At 49.8% G+C, this 24,969-nt stretch overlaps 1 protein-coding gene across 1 annotated transcript; it reads right to left on the reverse strand.

Moving 5' to 3' along the window:
- Positions 1 to 417: 417 nt before the first annotated feature.
- On the reverse strand, positions 418 to 23,962 carry CUNH8orf74 (chromosome unknown C8orf74 homolog). The gene is made up of 4 exons (XM_037042729.1): positions 23,915 to 23,962; positions 22,218 to 22,410; positions 2,745 to 3,151; positions 418 to 654 (listed from the first exon to the last, which is right to left on the reverse strand). Exons 1-4 carry the CDS (start codon positions 23,960 to 23,962, stop codon positions 418 to 420), a joined length of 885 nt encoding a protein of 294 aa, XP_036898624.1.
- Between the last annotated feature and the right edge of the window lie 1,007 nt (positions 23,963 to 24,969).

The raw sequence follows: 24,969 nt of genomic DNA on the forward strand, positions 1-24,969 counted from the left end.
CAACAGAACCCCAGGGCCTGTGTTCCCCATGCCAGCAACAGAACCAATGTGTTGGACTTCAGCTGGAAGTCCTTCTGGTGTCTGGGTCACCCCCACTCTGACCAGGTTCCACCCACTGGTGGTTCTGTCTTCAATGTCTAAACTCAGGTTTAGTCAACAAAAGGGCTATTTGCCCACCAGGCACAAAGCTCTGGGCTTAGCAGAGAACAGCCTTCTTATTTTGGTTAGGTTTTCAGGTGATAGAAGATGGTTTCTAGAAAGAAGATAGAGGTAAGGTGATGAGTGTTGTTTCATTTCTTTTAATTGTTAGAGATCTCTGACTTATTGGGTGCCAGGCACATCACATAATATATAATAATGATTGAGGAATGGCTCTTCCTTGATCAGTGTCTGTAGACCATGGACATGAGGGCTCTTCTACTTCTTGCCTTTTGCTTGCTTTCTTTTGTTTGCTTTGTTGAACTTTAGAGATTCATCTTGGCCTGGCTGGCCAGTGACAAAGAGTGGGAAAGGGACAGGAGCGTTGAGCTTTAAAGTCTTCTTCTGAAGTTTCAGGTCCAAAATATCGAAAGTTACCTGTATTTTGTACTGCAGCAGCTCTTTCAGGCACTCGATCTGGATGCGAATGGCCTCCTTGATGAGATTTTCTAACTTCTGGGAGAAATGGAGCATGGCTGGTGAACAGGGCTCAGAGGAAGGTCAAGACCATCTGCAGATAGGGTACCTCAATGGCATCCCATTCTTTCCCTTCACTGGGTACTGGGACTTTCCATTTTCCCTTCCAGATCTCCTCTCCACCCTTCTCCACCCTGTTCTGTGCCCTGGGAGGCTGACTTTTGAGGTCAGCACCAACCGGGTACTTTGACCTTTGGCTGCCAGTTGAGCTCTGCCATTGGGAGGTCCCGGCAGGAAATGTGAAGGTGGGAGAAGAATGTGGTCTCTTGTCCGCCCCCCCCCCCCCAGCCCTGGGTTGGCCATGGCTATGATCCTCTCCCTATAGCCACTCCTGTCCCATGGCCTCTCCCATAGCTACAGCTCCCTTTGGGGGTTCCAGGAATTGCCCCTTCCCTTCTCCAGTCAGGCCTGTTGTGGCAATCACCCTGTGTGAGTGTCATTTATTACTAACACTGTTCCGGGACCATAGGTCGGTGCCATGTCCCCTGTTTTCTGGTCAAAGCAAGCTCCATTTAGATTGCACCCCCCTTATTTTTCTCCTGCTCTCATCTCACTCTCACATCTCAAAGTTCTAGTAGCTTCTTTGGAGGCAGTGGGGAATTTCTTAGAGAGTGGGTGTGTCCCTCAACTAGCCACCCACCATCAGCTGTGTTCAATAGGAGATGCTCTCGGTCACCTAAACCAGGATCATAGCATCGTGAAACCCTGGAGGTTGTGTCTTAAGAGGATGCGCCACATGTATTCTGCAGTGTTGAGTGTCCCCAGCTCAGGCACACCACCAGGGCACACCACCAGGGCACACAATGCAGGAGACCCTACCCACAATCTGCCAAGCAGGGCACCCCCAGCTACGTGATGACCCACAGAGAAGCTGGGAGGAACAGGGAGAAACAGCTGTGTGTGTGGTGGAGGGGGGTGGGCAGGAGCTAGGCAGTAGGTACCCCCTTCGACCCATGGCCTTGCCCACATGTTCTAGAGCAAGGTCCCTGGAAGAGGGTGGAGGCAGGCTGCTGCTTGGGTTCTACTGGTCTCATTGGATGTCTCAATGCACTCAGATTACGTAGCAGCCTGCTGTGCTGTTTATCTGGTAGACCTAACCTTAGAAGGGTATCACTCCTTCTGCTATGTTGATTGTTCTTTAGAGATTTCCCCAGTGTTTTATATATATTTAAAGGATACTTTCCAGGACCAATCACTCTCTGGCTGACAATTCAGAAACCAAAACCCTTTTGGAACATGGGGGCCCTATGACTCACGGCTCAACATCCAGTCTCACCCCTACACACATACGTACATGTATATACACATGCCTCTGTGCTCAGAGATGATGTGACAGTGATGACATCAGTGACTGTGTGTAGTTTAAAAAAAGATTTAGACTCTGCCAGGCCCCCAAGAAGTTGGCTGCCCTGGGCCCAAGCTAATCACCATGTACTGAAGAGCTGGTCACTGGGGACTGGCCCCTGGAGACCCATCGAGAGGGCGGCCTAGTTCCTTAGATGCACACACCAGACTCTTCTAGGTCTTCCCTGGACCAGCCAGCTGGCCCCACCCTTTGCCCATCTCATCACATCACCACCCTGGCTGTGCCCCATGGTCCTTCCTTCATCATCTCCACCCAGGCCTTGCTGCAGTCAGACAAAAGGCACCCAGAGACTCTGTGGTGATCAGAGTCTGGAGGGCTTTTTTGGTGGAACCTGTCACTGATTGATGAAGCCATGGAAGGAAGTTGGACTTTGGAGTCAGCCAGGCCTCAGTCCAAAGCTAAACTCGGCCACGTGCTAGCTTGGTGACCTAGGATGAGTTTATAAAATTCTCTGAGCCTCACTTGTCTCATCACTAAAATGGGGACATGAACTATACCTTATAGGAATGTGTTTCATGAAACATGCGTGCAAAGCCTGTGGCAGATGGCCAACAACTCACTGTCCCTTTCAGCCCCCTCCCACATGTGCAGACACTTGGGGTCTCGTTTTTGCATCTCACTCCAGCCTGGCTGTTCTCTTGGTAGAAACAGGTGTTTGCTCATTGCAGGGGAGCAGCCCTCTCACCTTGGGGCACAGCCTCACCTCTCTCTTCAGAACCCGGCCCTGCTGCGCAGGCTCCTCCTCCGAGAAATTTTGCTGTAGCTTGTGCTCCTGCTCCAGGTGCAGCGCCTCCTTCAGGAGCAGCACATTGGTGCGCTTCTGCACCTCCTCCATGCTGAGCTCAGCCACCTGCTGCTCGTGCTTCCACAGGTCCCTGTCCTTACCCTCAGCCAGCGGGAGGGGCTGGGGCGGCGTGCACACCTCCAGGTGGGTGACGGTCAGGTTGACTTTCTGGTCCTGGCCCAGGACGTATTGGTAGAGTTTGTAGTGGCGGAGGAAGGTGTTGTGGAAATAGTCGCAGAGGGCCAGCAGGTGGGTGGTGTTGAACTGCCCCTGGTAGTCTCTGAGCTTGTTCCCTAGGGTTGTCACAGCCTTGGTGATGGAGCAGCCTGTGGGCACAGAGGGACCAGGCCTGGAGTGTGGACCGGGGCCCAGCTACATTGATCTATGTAGGCTCTGAACCCAGGCCTTCTGACCCCAGAGCCCACGGGGTCAGAGCCTGCCAGCTATTTTGTATTACCATTTACTAGCTGTTGAAAGCTACAGGGTGTATCACATTTTCCTTTTTACCTTGGGCTCTTAGAAACTCAAAGCCAATTTTATGTAATAACTTACATTTATCCCGTTTTTTTAGGTGACTATCCCTCTCCTAAACTGCATTGTGACTTTTACCTCTTGTTTTCACACCTCAGCTGTGCTTTATATTGTTTCCACTTGAAACCCTTTGAGAAGGAGATGAGGGTGTAAATAATGGAGTCTGATAAGAGTGGAGCGTGAGCTGGTCAGAGAGACAGATAGATGTCCAGGCAACTGCTGTGTGGGAGGCCTGTGTCACAGGGTGAGGCTGGCACTGCTCATCCCACAGAAAGGTCAGCTCTGAGGATGGTGCCGCCGGCCCCCCCCACACTGGGAAAGTCAAAGTCAGGCGGCAGCTCATCCATCTCTGCCTTCTGACTTGGCTCCCCGCTCCTGGCACCCTGGCCTGGGCTTAGGGTGGCTGTCCCTGCACAGCACTCACTCTCCACCCAGGAGTACCACCTTCTCATAGAGCACACCCCCACGACCCCCGCCCACACTCCCTAGAAACTAGTTCTTTTGCTGTTTCAAGCAAAATTCAAAGTTAAATTTACTGAAAGTAATTTTTAAGAAATTAATCTTATTGATTGTTTTGCTAGAAAAATGACAGTTTTAAATGATACAAGATTGGATTGCATTGCTCTTATTATGTATTTATGTAAATTTCTTCTTTGCATATGTAATTTGGCCATCAACATTTGGGCAAGTAGATAAATTACATCAAAACTTACTCAGAAAGTATAGATACGTTGTTAAGTTAGATGTTGATGCCTTTTAATTTTTTCATTTAACTTAAAATTTTTACTTAGTCTTCTTTAGCCCTGAATCAAATGCGAAGAGTAAGTTTTCTGTGTGAAAAGCAGGTACCACGCACACCCATTATGCAATCAGGCATACAGGCTACGGGTCTGAGCATTTGATAGGGGTGGGCCACTAGGAAAAAGTCTGAAACAGCTCTTCCCTTGACTCGGCAATCCCGCTTCTGAGTGTGTGTCCAAGGGTAGTTAAATCTGGCTCTTGAAGAGGTAGCTGCATTCCCACATTCACTGCAGCATGAATCTCACCAGCTGAGACATGGAAACGACCTAAGGGAACGTCCACAGATGAGTGGATAAAGAAAGTGATACCTGCATACACACACATACACACATAATAGAATGTTATTTACCCTTACAAAAGAAGGGAATCCTGTCCTTTGCAAGGACAGGGGTGGACCTGGAAGACATGACGCTAATTCGAATACGACACAGAGAGACACGTCCTGCATGACCTCACTCAGATGTGGGATCTCAGAGGGTGGAGCCCATAGAAGCAGAGGGTGGAACCATGGCTGCCAAGGGCCGGGGGTGGGGGTAGGGGGGAGAGGTCTGTGGCTCAGGGAGGACAAAACCCCGTTGCCTGGGCGTACACGTACTGGAGATCATCAGTACAGCATAGTGCCTAGAGCTACAATACTATTTCGAGTCCTTGCAATTGGTGAAGGGAGTAGATTGTAAATGTTCCCACTACAGGTAAAAGTGGTAACTATGCCAGGTCATGCATATGTTAATTAGCTGCACGCCTGTAATCATTTCATAGAGTATACCATGATGTTTCATCGGACACCTTATATATTTGTGAGTTATTGACAACTGACAAATTATCCTTCAGTGATACTGCAATAAACCTGGGAGGAAAATACAAAAAAATGTTTAAAAAAATGGTTCCTGAGGAGAGCTATGACAACCACAACAAGAGAAGGCTGAGATACAGCTCTAGCGTGTGTACGGTGTGCGAGGCACTTGCCTCCCCGTTTGCTCACTTGATTCTTACAGCTTCTCGTCTGTGTCCCGGACGCCCAGCCTTGGCCTGTTCTGGGAATTAAGCCAGCCAGGCTGCTGGGCCCAGGGACCTCTTCACCCTGAGCCTGTGTCTCAGGTTGGTGGCGGGGTGGGGCCCAGGGCCCACAGGAGCCCTGCGTTCCAGAATCACCAGAGGCTTTCTAAAAATACAGAGCCCCCGACACACACATGCACAAACACATGCATGAATCATATGCACATACACACACATCTCAGAAGAGGAAGTGTTGATTCCCAGGTAGGGGCTGGTTTGGGAATTGCTGCCTCCTAACCTTGATCCACGAGCTGGATTGAGCCAAAAGAACTCAGATGTTGACACACAAGGCCCACTGAGTCATCAGATGACCAACTGCAGAAGGATGGTGCCAAAGGTCCCAAATGCCCTGTTCTGCTGAGTGACCTTGACACGTGGCGTCTGCCCTTAGGACCCTGGTCCCCTCCCTGTGACATGGCTGCTGGGTCCCTTCCTGCACATGTGAGCTTCATGCTCCTCAGAGGTGGTGGGCATTTTGTTCTATTTCTTTTTGCTTTTGGAGAGAGGTGGTTAAACATGACAATATAGAGTGTCTATTTTGTACGGTGCTCATATACCTTATGTAATTACAGCACAAGAGTTGAGGACTCCTCTAAAGGCAACATGCAAGTCAGTGCCCTGGGCAAGTCAGTTCCCCTGGACACCAGAGTAGAGGGAGGAGGAAGGGGAAGCACAGTGATTCTGGGTCTGGGAGGCTCTCTGGCTCTGGGTGCAGGGACTGGGTGCCAGAGAAGGTTTCCTGTGGAGAGGACACTAGAGCCCAGAAACAGGAGGAGTTTGGCAGAAATGGCATTCGTGGTGGAAGATCAGAAGGGATAAAGGCTAGAGGCAAGCCGAGTACTGTGTGGCTGTGTGCAGGGGTCCATGAGGTTCCGAGCTCCTGGGAAGCAAAGCTGGAACCCTGGGGGACTGGGCTTGGGGACAGAGGGCTTGAGGTCTTCCGTTTGCAAAAGGCGAGCATGCATAAGGCACACAAAAGAGCCGCACTTCATTACAGAAGCCAGAATTCATGGGACACCCAGAATTTTGCATGCACGTGTATTTCTGGAGAGAGTGCACATAAAGAGAATCATTTGATTAAGAACCGTAGGAAAATTAAGAACTGTAGCGGAGAGCTGTGGAGCCCCTCAGAGGTGTTGAGATGAGAAGTGAGAGGTCACACAGATATTTCCGAGGCAAGGTGGTGGGCCCTGGAGGACAACAGGGAAGACTAGTAAGGAATCTCAGGGAGGGGGTGGGGTGAGGGCATAGGTTTCTGACCACCCATGCTGGAGTCCAGTCCTGTGTGGAAGTGACCGTGTGCTGACTTTGTGAGATGAATCATCACACCTTCGCCGTGCTCCGAGGAGTTGAACTGCTGGAAGGTGCCCTGTTCCTCCCCCAGCCTGGCCGGCAGCTCATGGAGCTGGGTCACTGCCAAGGCCAGCCCCTAGTATTCTCTCTTTGCTCAGCAGCCACGCACACAGCCCAGGTTTGAACCAAGGAGTCCACAGGCCGGGAAGTCCTGCGTGCACTCCTAAGTGTGCACATGTGCTGTCAGTCTGGTGGAAGCCCTGCTGCAGGCATGAGCTGTGGCCTCAGCCTAGAGGTCACAAAACACAAGTGGGGACCTTGTTCCGTGGCAACAGGGAAGAAGCCCCTGAGCTGGATTCTAACTTTCAGCCCTAAGACCCTCGCCCAGGTTGGGATTTCAGAGAAGCTTGTTTAAAGCTGGCTCATGAGATGCTTTCCTGGCCTCCAGACCCCTCTCCATTTGCCTCCGGTTGTGAAGTTCTGATGACTCAGAAAGCCGAGGATTAAGTCTCAGGGAGAAGTCTCTGGCTGCCAGGGCAGACAGATCTGTACCTGCAAGTGGCTCTTCAATAACAGGGAGTGGTCTTCATTTGCATTGGCTGCTGGGAACTTCCTGAAGACGGCCCCCAAGCCCCTGGAGGCCAGCACCTGCTGGGGACGAGGGCACGAGTGGAGGAGAGCAAGGAGCAGGGGAGAGCGGGGGTGGGGGGACAGCACCGGGTGCTCCAGAATCAGGGCAAAAAGGCACTGGACTTGGACGAGGCGCTCGTGCTCCCTCCCACCGCCCCTTACGTGAGGTCTGGGGCTGGGCAGGGGCAGGATGTGCCACGTCCCAGTGGGCTGGGAGTGGTGAAAAGGAGCTGTTCCTTCTGGGTGGGCGTGAGGGGGAGGACCCAGGTGCCACCGCAGGTGCCCCCTGACAAACCAGTTTGGTTGCCCCCGCCTTGGCTCTCAGGGCAGAAACCAAGTCAGGCCACAGCCTGGCTTCCCTTTCTGAAAGCCGAGTGTCTATCAGGGCCGACCCTGGATGGCAAAGAGCCCAGGATCCCACATCGCCAGCCTCATCCTGTGGCCTGAATGCTGCCCACCACCACCACGCCCATCTTTCTGCTCTTGGCTAGGCTCTGCTGAACTCATTCACCCTGAGGTGCCCATGACAGTGACAGCTCAGAGGACACGGTGTGCTTCCCTTGAGGGCACAGAGGACTCCCCTGTGGGGAGCTCCCACTGTGGGGCTCCTGCCCTAGGCCACCTCAGGCTCCGCCCAGGCCCTCCTGGCTCTGAGACGAGTGTAGGCCCCATCCCGATTTTACCCGAGAAAGAATCTGAAGCTCAAAAAGATCAGGGAATTTGCTCACTGTGAGTGGCAGAACCAAAATTTCAACTGTGGTGTGGCCACCCTCTTCAGCCATTCCCCTCAGTGCGGTGAAGCTTTGGGCTCTCTCTGCAGAGCCTTGTAAGTAGATACCAGAAGGAGCCCCCACCAGGCAGTAATTATGTAGAAGTGAATGCACCCTGGCCAGAAGCCTTGAAAATATGTTGGATCAAGAGAAATTAAACAGAGCCCTTCATATGCTAATAAGCTCAGCAAAATGTGCTAATAGGCTCAGCAAATGGCCAGAAAGGGTTGAGCATATGCAATGTTTCTCAAGTTTATTTGAATTTAATAGTCTCTTGGGACCAAAGAGCATATTTTGGCAATTACTGAGCTAGTCTAGTCCATTCATTTTGTAGGTGGGGAACTGAGTCCCAGGGAAAGGTCATGACTTGCCTAAGGCTCATTGTCACCAAGTCAGGACCCAAGTTTCAGCCCAGGGGTTGCTGGCCTGGCACCTGTTACCACTTGCACCATGGGGAAGAGACTGGTCTTGAATTTCATCACTGCCCCCTGCCCTGGGGCTTCTTGGTAGGTCAGAAATGTCTCAGAAGAATGGGCCGGGGTGCTGCCTGCCCAGGGGAGGGATGAGCTAGGTCAGGAGACTCAGGTCTGGTTCTGCTCCAGGAATTTTACTCTGTGGCTGCCCTGCTAACCCCCGGCCCTGGGGCCAGGCAGGAGTCTGAGGTGAGAGAATGAGAGCTCTGCACCTTCTGGGGCTCCTTCCTGCCTGCCCCAAGGTCTGGGCTGCTGGCCTCCCCTCCTTCCACTGCAGAACAAGCAGTTCCTTTGGAACACCCCCTTCCAGGTGTGTCCGGTGATGGAGCTGCCAGGTGGGCTGCTGGGAGAGGAGAGTGGGTGGTCTGGTCTGATATGCCCCATCTGGGAACATGGATTAGCAGCGTCCCTGCTGACCTCTCCAGCACTGCCTGGGGTTGACCAGGGAGGACCAGACTGGCTGAAGAGAAACCTTCTCTGTAGCCTTGTGACCACAGGTCCAGGGGTCCTACAGCATCTGATCTTGCCAGCCACGCACTCTGTTCTCAGCCACTGTTCACAGCCACATGGAGGCCACCTGTGAGCCTGGGGTAGCCCCAGGATTGAAGTCAGCATTGGCCTTGGGGTCATTCTCAGAGCTCAGTGTGGGGTGCCAGTTAGAGCATAGACTGGGAATTCAGACAAATATAGGCCCATATATTGCTTCTGCGTCCTAATTGCTCACACAGGTTATTTACTTCTCTGGGCATCAGTGATCTCATCTGTAAAATGAGGGTGGTAAAAATGCTACCTCACTGCAGTAGATGAGGGCACGCATGTACAGAGCTTCCCCAAACGCATGGCATACAGTAAGCACTCAGAAGGTAACAGGATCATCGTGAGCAATATGGTGCAGAGGCTACTGGCTGGAGGAATCAAACAATTCCTCCGAGGTTGTTACCTGATGGCTGAGGGGAAGAATGGCTGGGAAGTCGACTGTCTCAGGTTTCAGGGTTGAGGAGGGTAGGGGGGGAATCAACCCTTCCAGTGAGAACATTTACTGAGTCACCCAATAGTTCGTAGTTCTCTCTATTGTCTCTTGGTTATCCTGTTCTCTCCCTCTTATTGTGAGCTTTTCAATGGCAGGGACCTGCTGGAATGGACCAGATTTCCCAATCTCACTGGATTTTTCCAGAAAATTCTGGACATATGGTTACTGCTTAGTGCTAAGCTCTCAGCAAATAATGATACAACCAACCTTCACTGGTATACCATTTTACAGTTTTAAAGCATTTTAATTGTCCATCAATTTATTTCATTGTTCACAATCAAGCTATGACATAGGTTAATTATTTCCATTTAACAGATGAGGAATCAGGAATAGAGAATTTATGGGAAATAGGACTCAAATCCAGATTCTCCAACTCCACGGTAAGTGTGCCACAGCTACCAAAGTATCTTTGAGGAAGGAATATACAAAATATAGGAAATATACAGAACTACACTGCTTCCACTGGGGCTTTTAAATTTGTGTTTATTGTGGTAAAATATATATAACATCAACCTTACCATCTTAACCATGCTTAAGAGTACAGTTCAATGGCCTTAAGTACATCTGCATTGTTGTACGGCCATCACCCTGCCATCTCCAAGACTTTCTTCATGTTGCAAAACTGAAACTCGATGACATTTAAACATCAACTCCCCATTTCTCCTCCCCCCAGCCTCCACCATTCTACTTCCAACTCTGTGAATTTGACTGTTCTAGCTCCCTGATATAAGTGGAATCTACACGATTTGTCCTTTTGTGAATGGAGTCTTTTACTTAACAGAAGGTCTTCACGGGTCGCCCGTGTAGTATTCCACTGTGTGGACATAGCACCTTGGTTTGTCCATTCATCCGTTGCTGAGCACTTGAGTTGTTTCTGCCTTTGGGCTCTTGTGAACAGTGCTGCTACGAATGCTGGTGTAGAAGCATCTGTCCGAGTCTCTGTGTTCAGTTCTTCCTGGCTGTGCACCCAGAGATGCAACTGCTGGCTCGTTTGGCAACTCTCTGCTCAGTGTATTGAGGTGTTGCCATACTGTTTCATGTCCACTTGTTTTTTTTTTCCTTTAAGATAAACCAATAGCCTCATTAAAGGCAAAATCTTCCTAAATACTTGGATTAGAGAGACTTCGTTGTCCTTTTAAAGAGTTCTTCTCTGTTCACTTTCCTGGGACTTGGAGGGTAAATACAGGGCCAAGTATTTTGAAGATTGTCGTGGGCTTTTGTCCAAGCATTTCTCTTTGCCCACAGCAGTCGCCCTACTTCGTCTGCTCAGCAAATGCGCTACTCACCATTTTCTTGCCCCATTCCTCAAGAAGTTGCATGCTCAGTGCTAAAGAACTTTGGCAGGAAGAGCACACTCTGAGACCGGAAGGTCACAGGGTTAAAGCTTGTCTGCTCTTTACTGTGTAATGATTTGCAAGTTACCTAACCTCTCTGAACCTCAGTTTTATTATCATGAAATGAGGACAATAGTACCCAACCACCCAAGACTGATGTGAACGTTCAATGAGCAGATCTGTGAAGGGGGCTTAGTGCCCCATGACTGCTGAGTGGATGAATGCTCACCCTTCTCCGTCCTCTAGCACAGTGCTCTGGCAATGTCTGCTGGAGAATGGCTGAGTGGAGCAGATTTACACAGATTCAGAGGGTTCAGAGGGCAGAACAGGGGCCATCAGGCAGAAGGCTCAGAAGGACAGATTTCAGTTCAGCAGCAGGAGGAACTTTCTAGAAACAAGAGATTTGTCTGTGGAGTGACTCTCGTTTGAAAGAGTGTGGAGGCATTTATCTAGAGAAAGGAGTCCTGAATAACATGTGTGGTGGCGGTGGATCAGGTGATGTCCTGACTCCCTTTCAGCTCTTAGAAGCTGTGATGACTACCATGAAGCCAACAGTTCCTCCAAGCCCCACCTGGGGCACTGTGGGTCCTCCTGGCAAAAGCCCTGCATCTGTCTCGAGCTTGGGGAGGGGACTCTTGACTGTCAGTCTCCATCATCATCCTTGTTATCATCATCCCTAAGATGAAACCAACCAAGTCATCCCACCATGTCAGAGAGAGGGCAAGTCATAGCTGCTCCTCACCCCCTTTGATGCTGGGGGCCTCCAGGATCACCCGGCATGCCCAGCTGACCAAGGAAGGACATGGGAAGTTAGAGGTAGGACATGGGTTCACTCCAAAGGGCCACAGCTCTGGTCTCAAGGTCACTGGTACCATCTGCCCACACACTGGTGGCACTTCCAGGCCAGAACACATTAGCCAACCGGTGCAACTCACCCTCTCAGCTGGGCCCTCACCACCCCCACATCGGAGCCATGGGGGCCAGCATCCCAGGCTCAAGTTGTGAGTAATTCTGGGTGACCTAATTAGGAACTCAGCCCCTAGGTGTTCCACCTGGTTCTTCCAGGTGCTTGGCTCTGCCTGCACGCCAGCAGCCTTGTTCCCCTCACTGCAAGGCACTCTTCCAGGCTCCGTGTTTTTCAGGCCTTCACATGCCTGTCATACAGATCCCTCTGGTCGAGGTGGAAGATTGCACGGTGAGGCTCGTGCTCTGCCATCAGGCAGACCTGGGTTCAAATCCCAACTTTGCTTACTGGAGGTGTGGCCTGGGGCAAGTTATTTAAACTCTCTGGGCCTTAGTTCCTTCACCTTTAAAATAATGCTTATGACTTCCGCCAAGATGGAGGCATAGGTGGAAACACTGCCTTCTCCCACAACCAAGTTTGAACACAACAAAAGTTTGGAGAACTAGGACACACCCAAAGACCAGAAAACGGAATTATACGGAAGTCCGACAACTACGAACCGTTCAACGGGGACCGTAAGAGAGGCGGAGCCAGCAGTGGAGCAGGGTCCGGCAGGACAGATCCCTGACCTAGGCGTGCAGGCAGCCCGGAACCAGTCGGGGTGTGGGGCAGACTGACCACGGTCGCACATTCGCACACAGTGAGACGGACCACACAGGCCCCAGGGGGCGAACCCAGTGGTGGAGGGCTGACAGCAGTGGCACACTCGTGTGCAGTGGAACGAAACGTGTGGGCCTGGTGTCGGTGGTGGCTGTGGCGCCGGGGCGCGGCGGCAGGCGGCAGACGGGAAGCCATTGTCCCTCTTTGACCCCGCCCCCACATACAACCTCACAACCCAGCGACTTAGTTGCCCTGTTCTAATGAACACTTTAGGGCTCTGATCCTGCTATGGAACAGGCAGGAACAACCCGAAAGATGGCGCAAGAAGAACTCAAAGTCCCAGAGCCAATAACTCTAAGCGACCGAGAAATTGCCAGCCTCTCAGAAGCCCAATTCAAGACACTATTTATCAGGATGCTCACAGAACTGGTAGATTATAGTCACAAATTAGAGGAATATATGAAGGCTAAACTAATTGAAATGAAGGGAGATGCACAGGAAACCAATAGCGATGGAAAGGAAACTGGGACTCAAATCAATGGAATGGACCAGAAGGAAGAATGAAACATCCGACCAGAAAGGAATGAAGAAATGAGAATTCAAAACAATGAGGAGAGGCTTAGGAACCTCCAGGACATCTTTAAACGTTCCAACATCCGGATTATAGGGGTACCAGAAGGGGGAAAGAAACAGCCACGAGTGGAAAACTTATTTGAACAAATAATAAAGGAGAACTTCCCCAGTCTGGCAAAGGAAATAGACTTCCAGGAAATCCAGGAAGCTCAGAGAGTGCCAAAGAAGTTGGACCCAAGAAGGAACACACCAAGGCACATCATAATTACATTAGCCAAGACTAAAATGAAGGAGAGAATCCTAGAAGCAGCAAGGGATAAGGGGACAGTCACCTACAAAGGAGTACCCATCAGACTGTCAGCGGATTTCTCAAAAGAGACCTTACAGGCAAGAAGGGGCTGGAAAGAAGTATTCCAAGTCATGAAATCCAAAGACCTACAGCCAAGATTGCTTTATCCAGCAAAACTTTCATTTAGAATGGAAGGACAGATAAAGTGCTTCTCAGATAAGGTCAAGTTCAAGGAGTTCATCATCACCAAGCCCTTATTATATGAAATGCTAAAGGGACTTATCTAAGAAAAAGAAGATGAAAAATATGAACAGTGAAAGGACAGCAAACACAGTTATTAACAACCACACCTAAAACCAAAGCAAACCAAGAGGACAGCTAGATCAGGAGTGGAACCATAGAAATGAAGAACACATGGAGGGTTAGAAACGGGGGTGGGAGGGGGAGAAGGGGAGAGAAGGCACAGAAAATAGCATAGATGGTAGGTAGAAAATAGATAGGGGGAGGGTGAGAATAGTGGGGGAAATATAGAATCTAAAGAACTTGAGACACATGGTTATAAACTAAGGGGGGGAGAACGGTGGGGGAGGGAGTGTGAGGGTGAAGGGGAATGAAGGGGGGAATAGAACAACTGTAATGGTATAATCAATAAAATATATTTTAAAAAATTCATTTGAAAAAAAAATAAAATAATGCTTACAATGCAAGTTTGAAGCAAGGATCACTGATGATGCTGTGTGTTCGGGACACTCATGTTATGTGCGGGACACTCATACCCCTGGGGAAGGTTTTGGAAGGTTTCTATGGCACATCTTGATTTCTGACCTACTAACTGGTGCAGTGTCCCTGGTAAACTGTGACCTCACTCAGTGCCATGGTTTGATTTCACATGGCCTGCCCCTTCATATGTTGAAGTCCTAACCCCCAGGACCCTCAGAATGTGACTATATTTGGAGACAGTGTCTTTAAAGAGGTAATTAAGGTTAAACAAGGTCATGTGGGTGGGTCCTAATCCAATAAGACTGGCGTCATTATGGGCAGACACACAGAGAGGGAAGTCCAGGTGAGGTGCAGAGTGTGAAGACAGCCATATACAAAACAAAAATGGAGGCCTCAGAAGAAACCAACCCTGCTGACACCTTGATCTTGGACTTCCAGCCTCTAGAAAATAATTTTCTATTGTTGAAACCGCCCAGTTTGTGGCACCTTGTCGTGGCAGCCTGAGCAGGTTAATGTGCTCAGGGAGGAGTGTCTGACAGGATAGCTGCCTGTTTGCCCTGAGAAATGCTCTCCCAAGATATCAACCAATGGCCTTTTCATAAACTTCCTCTGCCCAGCCACAGAGGAGTTGCCCCCAAAGGCCCCTCCTCCGGGTTTAGTCTGAGGGACATTGGGTTTATGCTGGTACAAGATTCAGTCAACTACTGATGTTGACTCACTGTTCTTGAATTCGCTTCAGTTGCTAAGCGGAAGCTGACATGACGTACTGGAAAACTGCAAATATTTAAGGAACCATGCTCTAGGTATGAACCATTTCCCTAAGAGGTTTTTAAGGTGTTCCTGCCCTCTGCTCAGGCTGGTCCTGAATCAGTGGAGGCTCCCCCACGTGGGGTGGGGTACTTGAAGACTGGTGGATAGATCCTGGGCATGGCCTTGTGTGTGCTTGGAGGAAGGGTTTGTGCAGAGGAGCTGGGGGAATAATCCCCTTCTGCGGACCCCAGGCAGTGGGGGGTGGGCGAGGGGGCTGCCTTCCATCCTGGCTGCCCGGTTGATGTTTCCTGGAGAATCAGGAGTGGCTGTGGGTGGGACTGCAGATACCAGGACTGTGACATACTTCACTGGGTATGCCCAGCCACCCTGTGCCTCCGCTGACAGGTCATCAAAGCCTACTTCCTCCCATCCCCAGGACAGCAGGGGAGGCGTTCTTCCCAACCCACGTGTCTACCTGGAGCATCAGAGAGAGGCCAGTGCTCACCAGACATAGATGGTGGCAGGAGTCAGGAGCTCTAAAGTGGCTTAAGTGATGGTTGGTGGAGAAGGCTCCGCAGATGAGCAGCGGTGGTGGGTCCTGGGCAAGTGTCTGTACTGGCCCACACACCTCCAGCCCTCGACTCCCTGCTGAGTGAAGTCTGGGACAGGCGAAGCTGTTCCTCATTTTACCATCCCCTGCTGCAAGGTGTCGGTCACACAGGGGAATTACACCCGAAATCTCTGCAGCTCCTCCAGGCAGAGGAGGAGACCTCAGCATTCCCAGACACTCCAACATCTCTCTTCAGTCCTAGTCTTGGCAGGGTATGAAAAATCTACCCATTTCCTCTGACTTCCTCCTGGCAGGACAGAGTTGGCAGCCTCTGTCCCCCTCTGCTGTGCCTGGTGACTTCATGATAGAATCTACCCAGGGCTTCTGGGAGGTTGGCAGGGGCGGGGGGCAATGAAAGGACTAATTCTTCTGGCCTGGAGTTGGACCAGACTGTCCTGATGAACCATTTGCCAGGACATTGAATCAGCTTATGCTTTTGTATAAAGGGCCACCCGTTCCTGGTCCTGGGGCTCGATTGGGCAGGGAGATAAGCTGAGCTGTCGGCTGTCCTGGCAGAGTTCTGATTCATTGTTGTGCAAACATGACTCTCCTTAAATGCTGTCTGCCAACTTTGTTATCTAGTGTGCGAGCAGAGCTAAACCATCCTTAGCCAGAGATTAATCACACACACACACACACACACACAAATCCCTGGAGAAGCTACCTTCCAAGACAAGTGACAGACTGGTGTGGACCTTAACTGAAACAGAAGCTTGAATGTGAGTTAGTCAGCCAGTGGGACCCCTGGCTGTATGCATCTTGCACCCCACGACCTGTGATAGGTGGGACAAGTGTCCAGGAGGAGGGCAGGGCAGGAGTGAGATGGGAGGGGCCTGACCTGACTTCTTTGCCAGCCCTTCCTTCCCCTTAACGCCTGGACCCCTAACAAGAGCAGTGAACCGATGGCTTGGCCAAGGATGCTTCCTTACATGTGTGCCTGAGGGTGAGTCACATGTGCGGGGCCAGACTAGCCGGTGTCTGAACCGCCTTTCCACTGGCCCGTGATTTGAACCCATCTTCAGTCTTGTCTGCAGGGGGAGGAGAAAACAAGAAATGGCACAGACAATAACCCCCCTGAGGGACAGCAGGCAGTAACTTCCAGCCCTGGACTGCCCAAGTCTGCCATTCATCCTGTTTCACCTTCGTGCATGATGGACGCAAGGGAGTTAACATTTGCTGAGCACGTACTCTGTGCCTGTCACTCTGCAATATGTCTTGCGTGCCCTGTCTCATTTGGTCCTGCCAACTGTCCTGTGAGTTGGAATTATCATTGCCCTCGTTTTAGAGATGAGGAAATGAAGGCTCAGAGAGGTAATGTTTTCAAGATTACACAGTAGGAAGTGATACACGTGGGATTTGAACCCAGATCTTTGTCTGTAGTTTCATGCCTGATCACTTTGTTGTGCTGCTTCTAACATCATATACAGTGCTCAGTGCAGTAATCCTGGGACAGGTCAAGTTCCCTAAACCCTCTCTGCATACAGAACATATAGTCTCCATGGGCATCAAGAATCCATTCATTCACTCATCCATTCATCCCATCATGGAACACCTACCATGTGCCACAGGCATTATTTAGTCCTGAGGGGACAGATAGAAGGGATAAAAATAAAGAAGGCATAGATCCCCTCTCCAGTGGTTCAAGCCTCCCATGGTCAGCTTCCTTGCTGTCCATTAAAGGTCTTTGGGGGAAGAGTTCAGATCTGAATAGAAAAGGAGGGTGGATGGCATGATGGAGACAAGGTTTGAGAAGTGTGAATGTGGCAGCCATGGTAGGCAAGGGGATGGTGAGCATGCATCCCCTCGCTCTCAGAGAGGATGCACTCAGAGAGGATACACTGCAGAAGTCCAGGTCTTCATCCCTGTGGTCCACTCCTAAAAGTCAGAGCTACTGTTCACTGAGTATTGACCAGGCACCAAGCTCCTACTATGGGCTTAACGTGCACAACATCACTTCAACAATCCTAGAAAGTGGGTGCTCTTGTGTTCTCAGGCACAGATCTGTAATCAGAGGCTCGGCAGTGATGTTACTTGCCCAAGGCCTCACAACCAGTAGGAGACTGAACTAGGATTTGCATCTTCCCTTTGGGTGCCGAGGTTCTTGATGGATTCTGTTTTCAGGGAGTAAAATTTCAGGTTTGGAGACCACCCAAGAGTTTGTTTCTACTCCATGTTTGTAACAACAGTGTTTTACAAATTTTGAGATGATGTAAAGCTAAGAGGAAGAGCTTTAAGCTGAATGGCCCAAGCTCAAGATTTTAAATTGTCAGGAGGACGGAAAGATGGACCAACACAGACAAAATGAAATCAGTGGGGATGATTTTAAAGTCCTGCATGTATACTCAAAATTATGGTTGCACAGGGGCAGGATGGGACAATATTACCTACAGGGGATTGCTTGACCGACATGAATCAAAGTGACCTGGATGCTGATAAAGTAAATGCATCCCCAGGCTATGTTAATGGCGGCAACATCAGCAAGATAGGGGAGGTGATAAAATCCATGATCATGTCACTGATCAAATTGCAGGCTGTGTTGGGTTTGGATCTGGATGCCACGTTTTAAGAATGATATTGACAAACAGACGTATTCCCAGAGAAAGGAAGCAAGAAAGGGAGCAGTGGGGGCGGGGGGAGTGGGGAGGAGGGGTCTACGGATATGATCCCTCATTAAGATAAAAGACACGGTGGGGGTCTAGTCTAATCATTAAATATCTCTAGGGCCTGCACTCTGCTTCTAGAAGACAGACTTTGAGCATTTGAGTAAAAGGTGTAAAATGAAGATGTAACTAGCTGTGCAAAAGAACTTCCTAATAACGAAAGTGGCGTATAAAGGTGTGAATTGCCTCAGAAGGAGAGAGCTCCATGTTGCTTGGGTGGGGCCCCCAGAGGCTGGAAGAACCTCATTGGCTGGCTGGGCTCCCTGCAGAGAAAGAATTAAGTTTTCCGGTCACCCAGTTTTCTTCCAACCCTAGGGTTTTAGAAGCCTATGCGACCCAGCTAGGCTGTGTTGGCAAGGCATGCGACAACCAGAGAGGCCAGCAGATCCTGCGCAATCTAATCTCCTCAGTTTGGAGTTGGGTTTGCATCATCCCAACTGTTTTTCAAGGGTTCGGCTTATGGAAGGCTCTGATGGAAACTTGAAAGAGCCCGAATTCCCACCTGCTTGGGGCTGACATTTTTCTCACTAGTCAGTGTTTGTTCTGGCCACCAGCCACTGCAGAGCTCGGGAGTTGAACTCTGGTACGCACACGTTGCTGTGAGCAGTGGGGAGCAGGACTCAGAGTGGTGCCAGGAAGGCCTCGGGGCGCTGGGGCTGGGGTGGCTGGGGTGGGAAACCAGTCTATGAACAATGCTGTGCCTTGCTCAAGCCTTCAGCCTGGGACCACTGGGTGGGAGCAGAGACATGAAAGGACACATGAGCAGCTCAAAAAATAGAAAGAGGCCAGTCCAAGTGCACATAAGATGGGTGATGGAAACACTGAATGGCCCAAAGCAGAGGAGTAATGGGATTTTATTTGTGGGTGAAAAAAATCACTGTACTGTTTGGTGAATAGGTGCAGAAGTACAAAATTTGAAAGGTCAAGACATGGAGCTGGGTGAGAAAGGGTGGTGGAGGAGGAGATGGAGAAAAGTGGTAAGATTAGGGAAGGACGTGGCGGTACAGCTGATAGGGCTGGTGGCTGATCCCTGGGTACGTCAGGGATGCCGAGCATCGGGCACAGGAAGTGTTGCTTGGACACAATCACTGCAGTACTGCCCCGGCCCATCTGGTCGCCCAGATGGCCACTAAGTGACCAGCATAGGGGAGCATATACCATGCGGGTGCACTGGACACAGGGATGATTCAGGTCTCAAGAGGGACAGAGCAGACTGGCACGAGGTTCACCATACTACTCAGAATGGTGCACAATTTCTGGAAGTTTCCATTTAATATTTCAGACTACATTTGAGTGCAGGTAACTGAATCTACAGAAAGTGAAACTGTGGACAAGGGGGACCACGGTATACAAAGAACTCTTAAAATTAAACAAGAAAACAACCTGACTACAGAATGGGCAAAGACCTTAACAGACACTCACTCCACCAGAGAAGACACACAGATGACCCACAAGCATGTAAAAAATGCTTCACGTCCTATGTCACCACGGAGATGCAAATTAAAACAACGAAATACCATTCTAATACCATATTAGAATGGCCAAAATCCAGAACCCTGGCGACACCCAATGCTGAGGAAGATGTGGAGCAGCAGGAGCGCTCATTCAGTGCTGGTGGGAATGCAGCCACTTTAAAGACAATTTGGCAAATTCTTACGACACTCAACATACTCCAATCACATGATTCAGCAACAGCGCTCCCTGGTATGTACCCGGGGGAGCTGGATGCTTGTGTTTGCACACAAACTATTGCACACAGGATTTACTGGGGCATTATTCAAAATTGCCGCAACGTGGAAGCCACCAAGATGTCCTTTGCAAGTGAAGGGAGAAACAAACTGAGGTTTATCCAAAAAATGGAGTAATATTTACTTCTGAAAAGAAAGGAGCCATCAAGCCATGGAAAGACATGAAGGAAACTGAAATGCGTATCACTGAGTGAGAGAAGCCCACACAGAAAGGCTGCCACCTCTTGTGTCATGCCAACTACAGGACAGTCTGCAAAAGGCAACACTACAGAGACAGTAACAGGGATTGGGTGGGGGGAGGGATGAACAGGGGGAGCACAGGGGATTTCTAGAGTGGTGAAACTGCTTTGTTACTTTAATAGTGGGTACATGTCATTATATATTTGTCAAAACCCATAGAATGGACAAAACCAAGAGTGAACCCTAGTGTGAGCTATGGACATTGGGTGACTGCGATGTGAGCTATGGACATTGGGTGACTGCGATGTAGGTTTATTGATTGGGACAAGTGTACCCATTCAGAGGGGGCCATTGACAGTGGGGAGGCTGTGTGTGTGGAGGTAAGGTTTCTGTGGAAAATCTCTGTCTGCCGCTCTGTTTTGCTGCAAACTTAAAACTGCTCTGAAAAATAAAGTCTATTTTAAAAAGTAGTACAACCCAAAGCCACACAACTTCTAGAGGAAAGCAGAGGAATAGCTCCTTGACACTGATCTTGACAATGATTTTGTGGATGTGACACCCAAAGCACAAGCAACAAAAAAGGTAAGTGGGACTCCAACAAACTAAAAAGCTTCAGCACAGCAACAGAAATGATCAACACAATGAAATGGCAACCTATGGAACGGAAAAGACGTTGGCATGCCACATATTTGATAAGGGGTTAACATCCAGAATAAGGAACTAACACATTAGCAAAAACTCAAATAATCCAGGCAGAAAATGGACAAAATACCTGAACTGACATTTCCCCAAAGAAGACGTTCCCATGGCCAACAGGTGCACGAAAAGGAGCTCAACATCACTAATCATCAGGGAAGTGCAAAGCAAACCACAATGAGACAGCACCTCGCACCTGTTAGAAAGACTACCATCCAACAGCCCAGACATAACCAGTCCTGGGGACTGAAGACCCGTGTAGAGAAAAGGGAACCCTTGGGCAGTGTGGGTGGGAATGCAAATTGGTGTGGCCACTGTGGGAAGCAGTATGGAAGCTCCTCAGAAAATTAACAGAAGAACTACCGTATCATCCAGAAATTCTACTTCTGGGTGTATGTCTGAAGGAAATGAAATGACTGATTTGAAGAGCTATCTGCACCCTCATGCTCACTGCATCATTCTCCACAACAGCCAGGACATGGAAACCACCTCTGTGTCCATCAGTAAATGAAGGGACATGTGATTATACACACAGACACACAGAGGAGTATTATTCATTCAAAACAAGAAGGAACTCTTACCACTGGTGACAACATGAAGAACCTTGAGGACATCATGCTAAGTGTGATGTTACTTACATGAGGAATCTAAACCACTGAACTCACGGAAACAATAGAAAAGACTGGTGGTTGCTGGAGGCAGGGGCGGGGGTCAGGGAAATGGGCGTAGCTAGCTGGTCAAAGGTATAAACTTCTGGTTATAAGACAAGTAACTTCTGGGGATATAACGTACATCATGGTGACATTATTGTACTAGTTAACAGTATTGTATTGTGTATTTGAAAGTTTCTGAGATAGTAGATGTTAAAAATTCACATTATAAGAAAAAAATTAACTAGGCATTTTCAATATATGCATGTCAAGTCATTATGTCATATAGCTTAAACTAATACAATGTTACATGTCAATCATATCAGACTAAACTGGAAAAAATAGTGCAAAAAATTTCTCCAAACTATTGAAAGGGTCCCATTGTTCCAGAACCTTTTCACATGCATTTTGCTAACATGGGGACGTTCATAACCATAGCCACCAGAATCAGCTGTATCACTACTTGACACATCACTACCGTCTAATCCCCAGACCTCATTCAAGTTCCCCCAGTTTCCCAATAACATCCTTGGCAGTTAAAGGACCCAAACTGGGGCCATATGTCACATTTCGTGGCTGAGTCTCCTCGGTGTCTTTTACTTCTGATCACTTCCTCTGTCTTTCCTTGGCTCTCAGGACCTTAATGTTCTTGAAGCTTGCAGGAGAGGGACTCTGTTTAGTGCCCTACTTTGATGTTTTCTCACGATTAGATTAGGTTCTGAGCCTTTGCTAGAATCACCGTGGAAAGACACTGGGTTCTTTTGCCAGTGGCACAGGATTCTCAAAGTGTCTACTGAAGATGCCCACTTGGACCCTTTGATCAAGGAGGTGTCTGCCAGGCTCTCCCACTGTCCAAGTATTCCCTGCCCCCCGTGATCAATAGGTATCATATGAGGGAAAAACGAAGGGGCTCCTGGCTGTTTAGAGCATTCCTGGGTGTGGACTGTGGCGCTGGGGGGGAGGGGGGCGCGCGGGTCCTGTGCATCCACCTCCCCCTGCAAGCCTCTCTGACTCCTGCCCTGGATGTCCCATACCTTTGGTTTCCTTAAGTATCTCTTCTGTGAACTTCACCACCTCGACCACCTCCACCCATGGGAAGCCTTTGCCCACGGCAAAGATGACACTTTCGTAGAGGGTATCCAGCAGGATGCTTCTGCGGGAGTCTCTCACCTCGTCAAACTTCTCCCAGTTTAGCAGCCTCCGTAGGTGCTCCCGACCCTCTGGTTTCTGCGGAGGGTGCAGGGTGACAATGAGGAGTCAGGATCACTAGGCAAACACTGCTGGGGGGTCTCCCCATGGCTCCCCACTGTCCTGAAGAGTGACCGAGAATATGGATGAATGTGCTTTCGTTTCTGGACAGCTTTGCCCCCCATTTCTGGGGAGGTACTCTTCTTCTAACTCTTCTCTCCAGCACTGCTCATTCCCCTAGGCACTCTCACGCCAGCCATGGCTGCCCTGAGTTTGAACCCTCCACCAGGCTTCAAGTCCTCAACTATGGTGCTTCCTCCCTCTTCCCTAAAACAAAGTTTGACTCTTTGGGCCTACTCTCAACTAGCTCCCCAGGGATATTGATCTGATAATGAAATTCATACTAAAGTGTAAATGACTGAGAGGGGGCTTGCTGAGGCAAGAAGGAATATATCTTGCTTGGTGAAAACTCTGGCATTCTACAGGCCAGGAGGAAAGATGGATAGGGTACCTTTCTTCCCTATCTCTAGGTAAGAACGCATTTTACTTGAGAATTCATCTGGCCCTTCCAGAAAGGTTCTTATCTTCATCAACAGGTGGAGGAGAAACAAGCACCTTGAAGGGAGAAAGTAAGAAAAGGTGTGGCGTGGCTGGAGCGTTGCTCCCTGGGGAGGGAGGAGGCTCTGGCCAGGAGAATTGTGGATGGGGATGTGGACTGCTGGCTGAGTTGGTGCCAGAGGGAGGTGCAGAGCCCTGGCCACAGTCCGCCTTCTTGTCCACCACCGCCACTCCCCTGCCTGACCCAGGCAGTCCCCGAGGGCTTCTCTGAAGCCCTCACAGATCCCCAAGCTAATGTTTGATGGGACACCAGACTGGAAGATGTAGAGAAGATGGTGGAAGCCATGTCCCAGGACAGGGACGGAGGCTCTACCAGGGGCAGCCTTCACCTGGTATCTGTCCATCAGCTTGTAGCTGTGGTTTGGAAGGACCTGAGCAGGCAGTTGGCATGGGACCATTGCCTGGGGTCTGCAGCAGTGCCCTGACACCCCTCTGGAAGCAGGGGTTGGATCCTCATCACTCCTTGTCATACCTTTTGGTCTCCAAACTGGTTCTGAAAAACCAAGGAAAACTGCCCCTCCCTGCCCTAAAGCAAAAGAACCCGACCCCACCTCTACCTCCCCCACACCACACACTCCTTACCCACTTTGGCATAGAATCCCAGAGGACTCACAGGACCCTGAGGCTTCCTGGTGAGAGATGGCAGCCCCTGGCCCTTGGAGGCAGACCCAAAGCCCACACACCCATCCCCTCCTCCCCTTCAGTGGACTCTGAGGACAGCTACCAGCTCTAAGGGCTAGTGAGCCTTTGGCAGGGCAATCTGGAGCGCACACAGCCATCGTGGGCCAGAGGTGGGGCTCTGGGGAAGGGGTGATGTCCCAGATGTGCATCTGAAGGGGCTCCAGCGAGGGCCCCTTCGCACACACACCTCATTGCTGGACCAGTCTGAGCACACTTCATTTTAAAAGCTATGTTTTCTCTTCACCTGAAATTGGAAGACTTTTTTCAGCCCCTGGGGTGTGAAGTGTGCCATGGCACCTGGGTCCAGTTGCTGGGAGACCCAGCCAGGACTGACTCAGAGTTCCGGGAACCTGGGGGTGAGGGTGTGGCTTTGTGAGGTCATGAAGACCTGCTTCAAGGTGGCTTTTTTTCAGGCTCCCTCCCCCTCGGCCCCTCCTCTCTAGCTGGGCTGTGGGTCTCCTACCCAACACCTTCATAGCAAACTCATAGTTGCTATGTCATGGGTCCCTTTCCATCCTTGTCATCCTTGGTAGGTGCCTCTGTCAAACATGTTTACTCCTTGCTTTCTAATAAGCTGCTCTCTCCTGAATGATCTGTCTCCCCGCCCATTCTTTCCCTGCCTTCCAAGAAGACTTCTCTTGCTCTGTTCATCCCTTACACATAGGGCCACTCCAGAGTTCTGTCTGTACCCTCTTTTTTTTCTAGACCACATTTTCCTTTTAAAAGTTCTGTCACAGCAAGAACACAACATGAGACCTACCTCAACATGCTGTGTTGTTGTGAGCACAACATGCTGTCATTGCAGGGTGCACAATAGGCACAATATTCTACACAGATCTCTAGAACTATCCATCTCTCATCTTTGAAAGTTTATGCCTTTTTAAAAAGATTTTATTTATTTATCTTTAGAGAGGAAGGGAAGGAGAGAAGGAGAGAAACATCAATGTATGGTTGCCTCTTGTGAGTCCCCTGGTGGGAACTGGCCTGCAACCCAGGCATGTGCCCTGACTGGGAATCGAACCTCCATTGTGTGGTTCGCAGGCCCGAGCTGAATCCACTGAACTACACCAGCCAGGGCTGAAAGTTTATGCCTTTTGATGAGGAGCTCTCCGCCTCCCTCCCCCCAGAGTCTGGCAAACACCTTTCCACTCCCTGATTTGATGAGTTTCACTGCTTCCGATATCTCGCACGTTCGGAATCGTGCAGTGCTTGTCCCCTGTGACTGGCTTATTTTGCTTAGCACGATGTCTTGAAGACTTATCCCATGTACTCTTTTTTTTTATTTTCAAAATTTATTCT

This window comes from Sturnira hondurensis, unplaced genomic scaffold (genome assembly GCF_014824575.4).
Source record: "Sturnira hondurensis isolate 20B ecotype Veracruz unplaced genomic scaffold, ASM1482457v3 Scaffold0003693, whole genome shotgun sequence".
Classification (NCBI taxonomy): Eukaryota; Metazoa; Chordata; class Mammalia; order Chiroptera; family Phyllostomidae; genus Sturnira; species Sturnira hondurensis.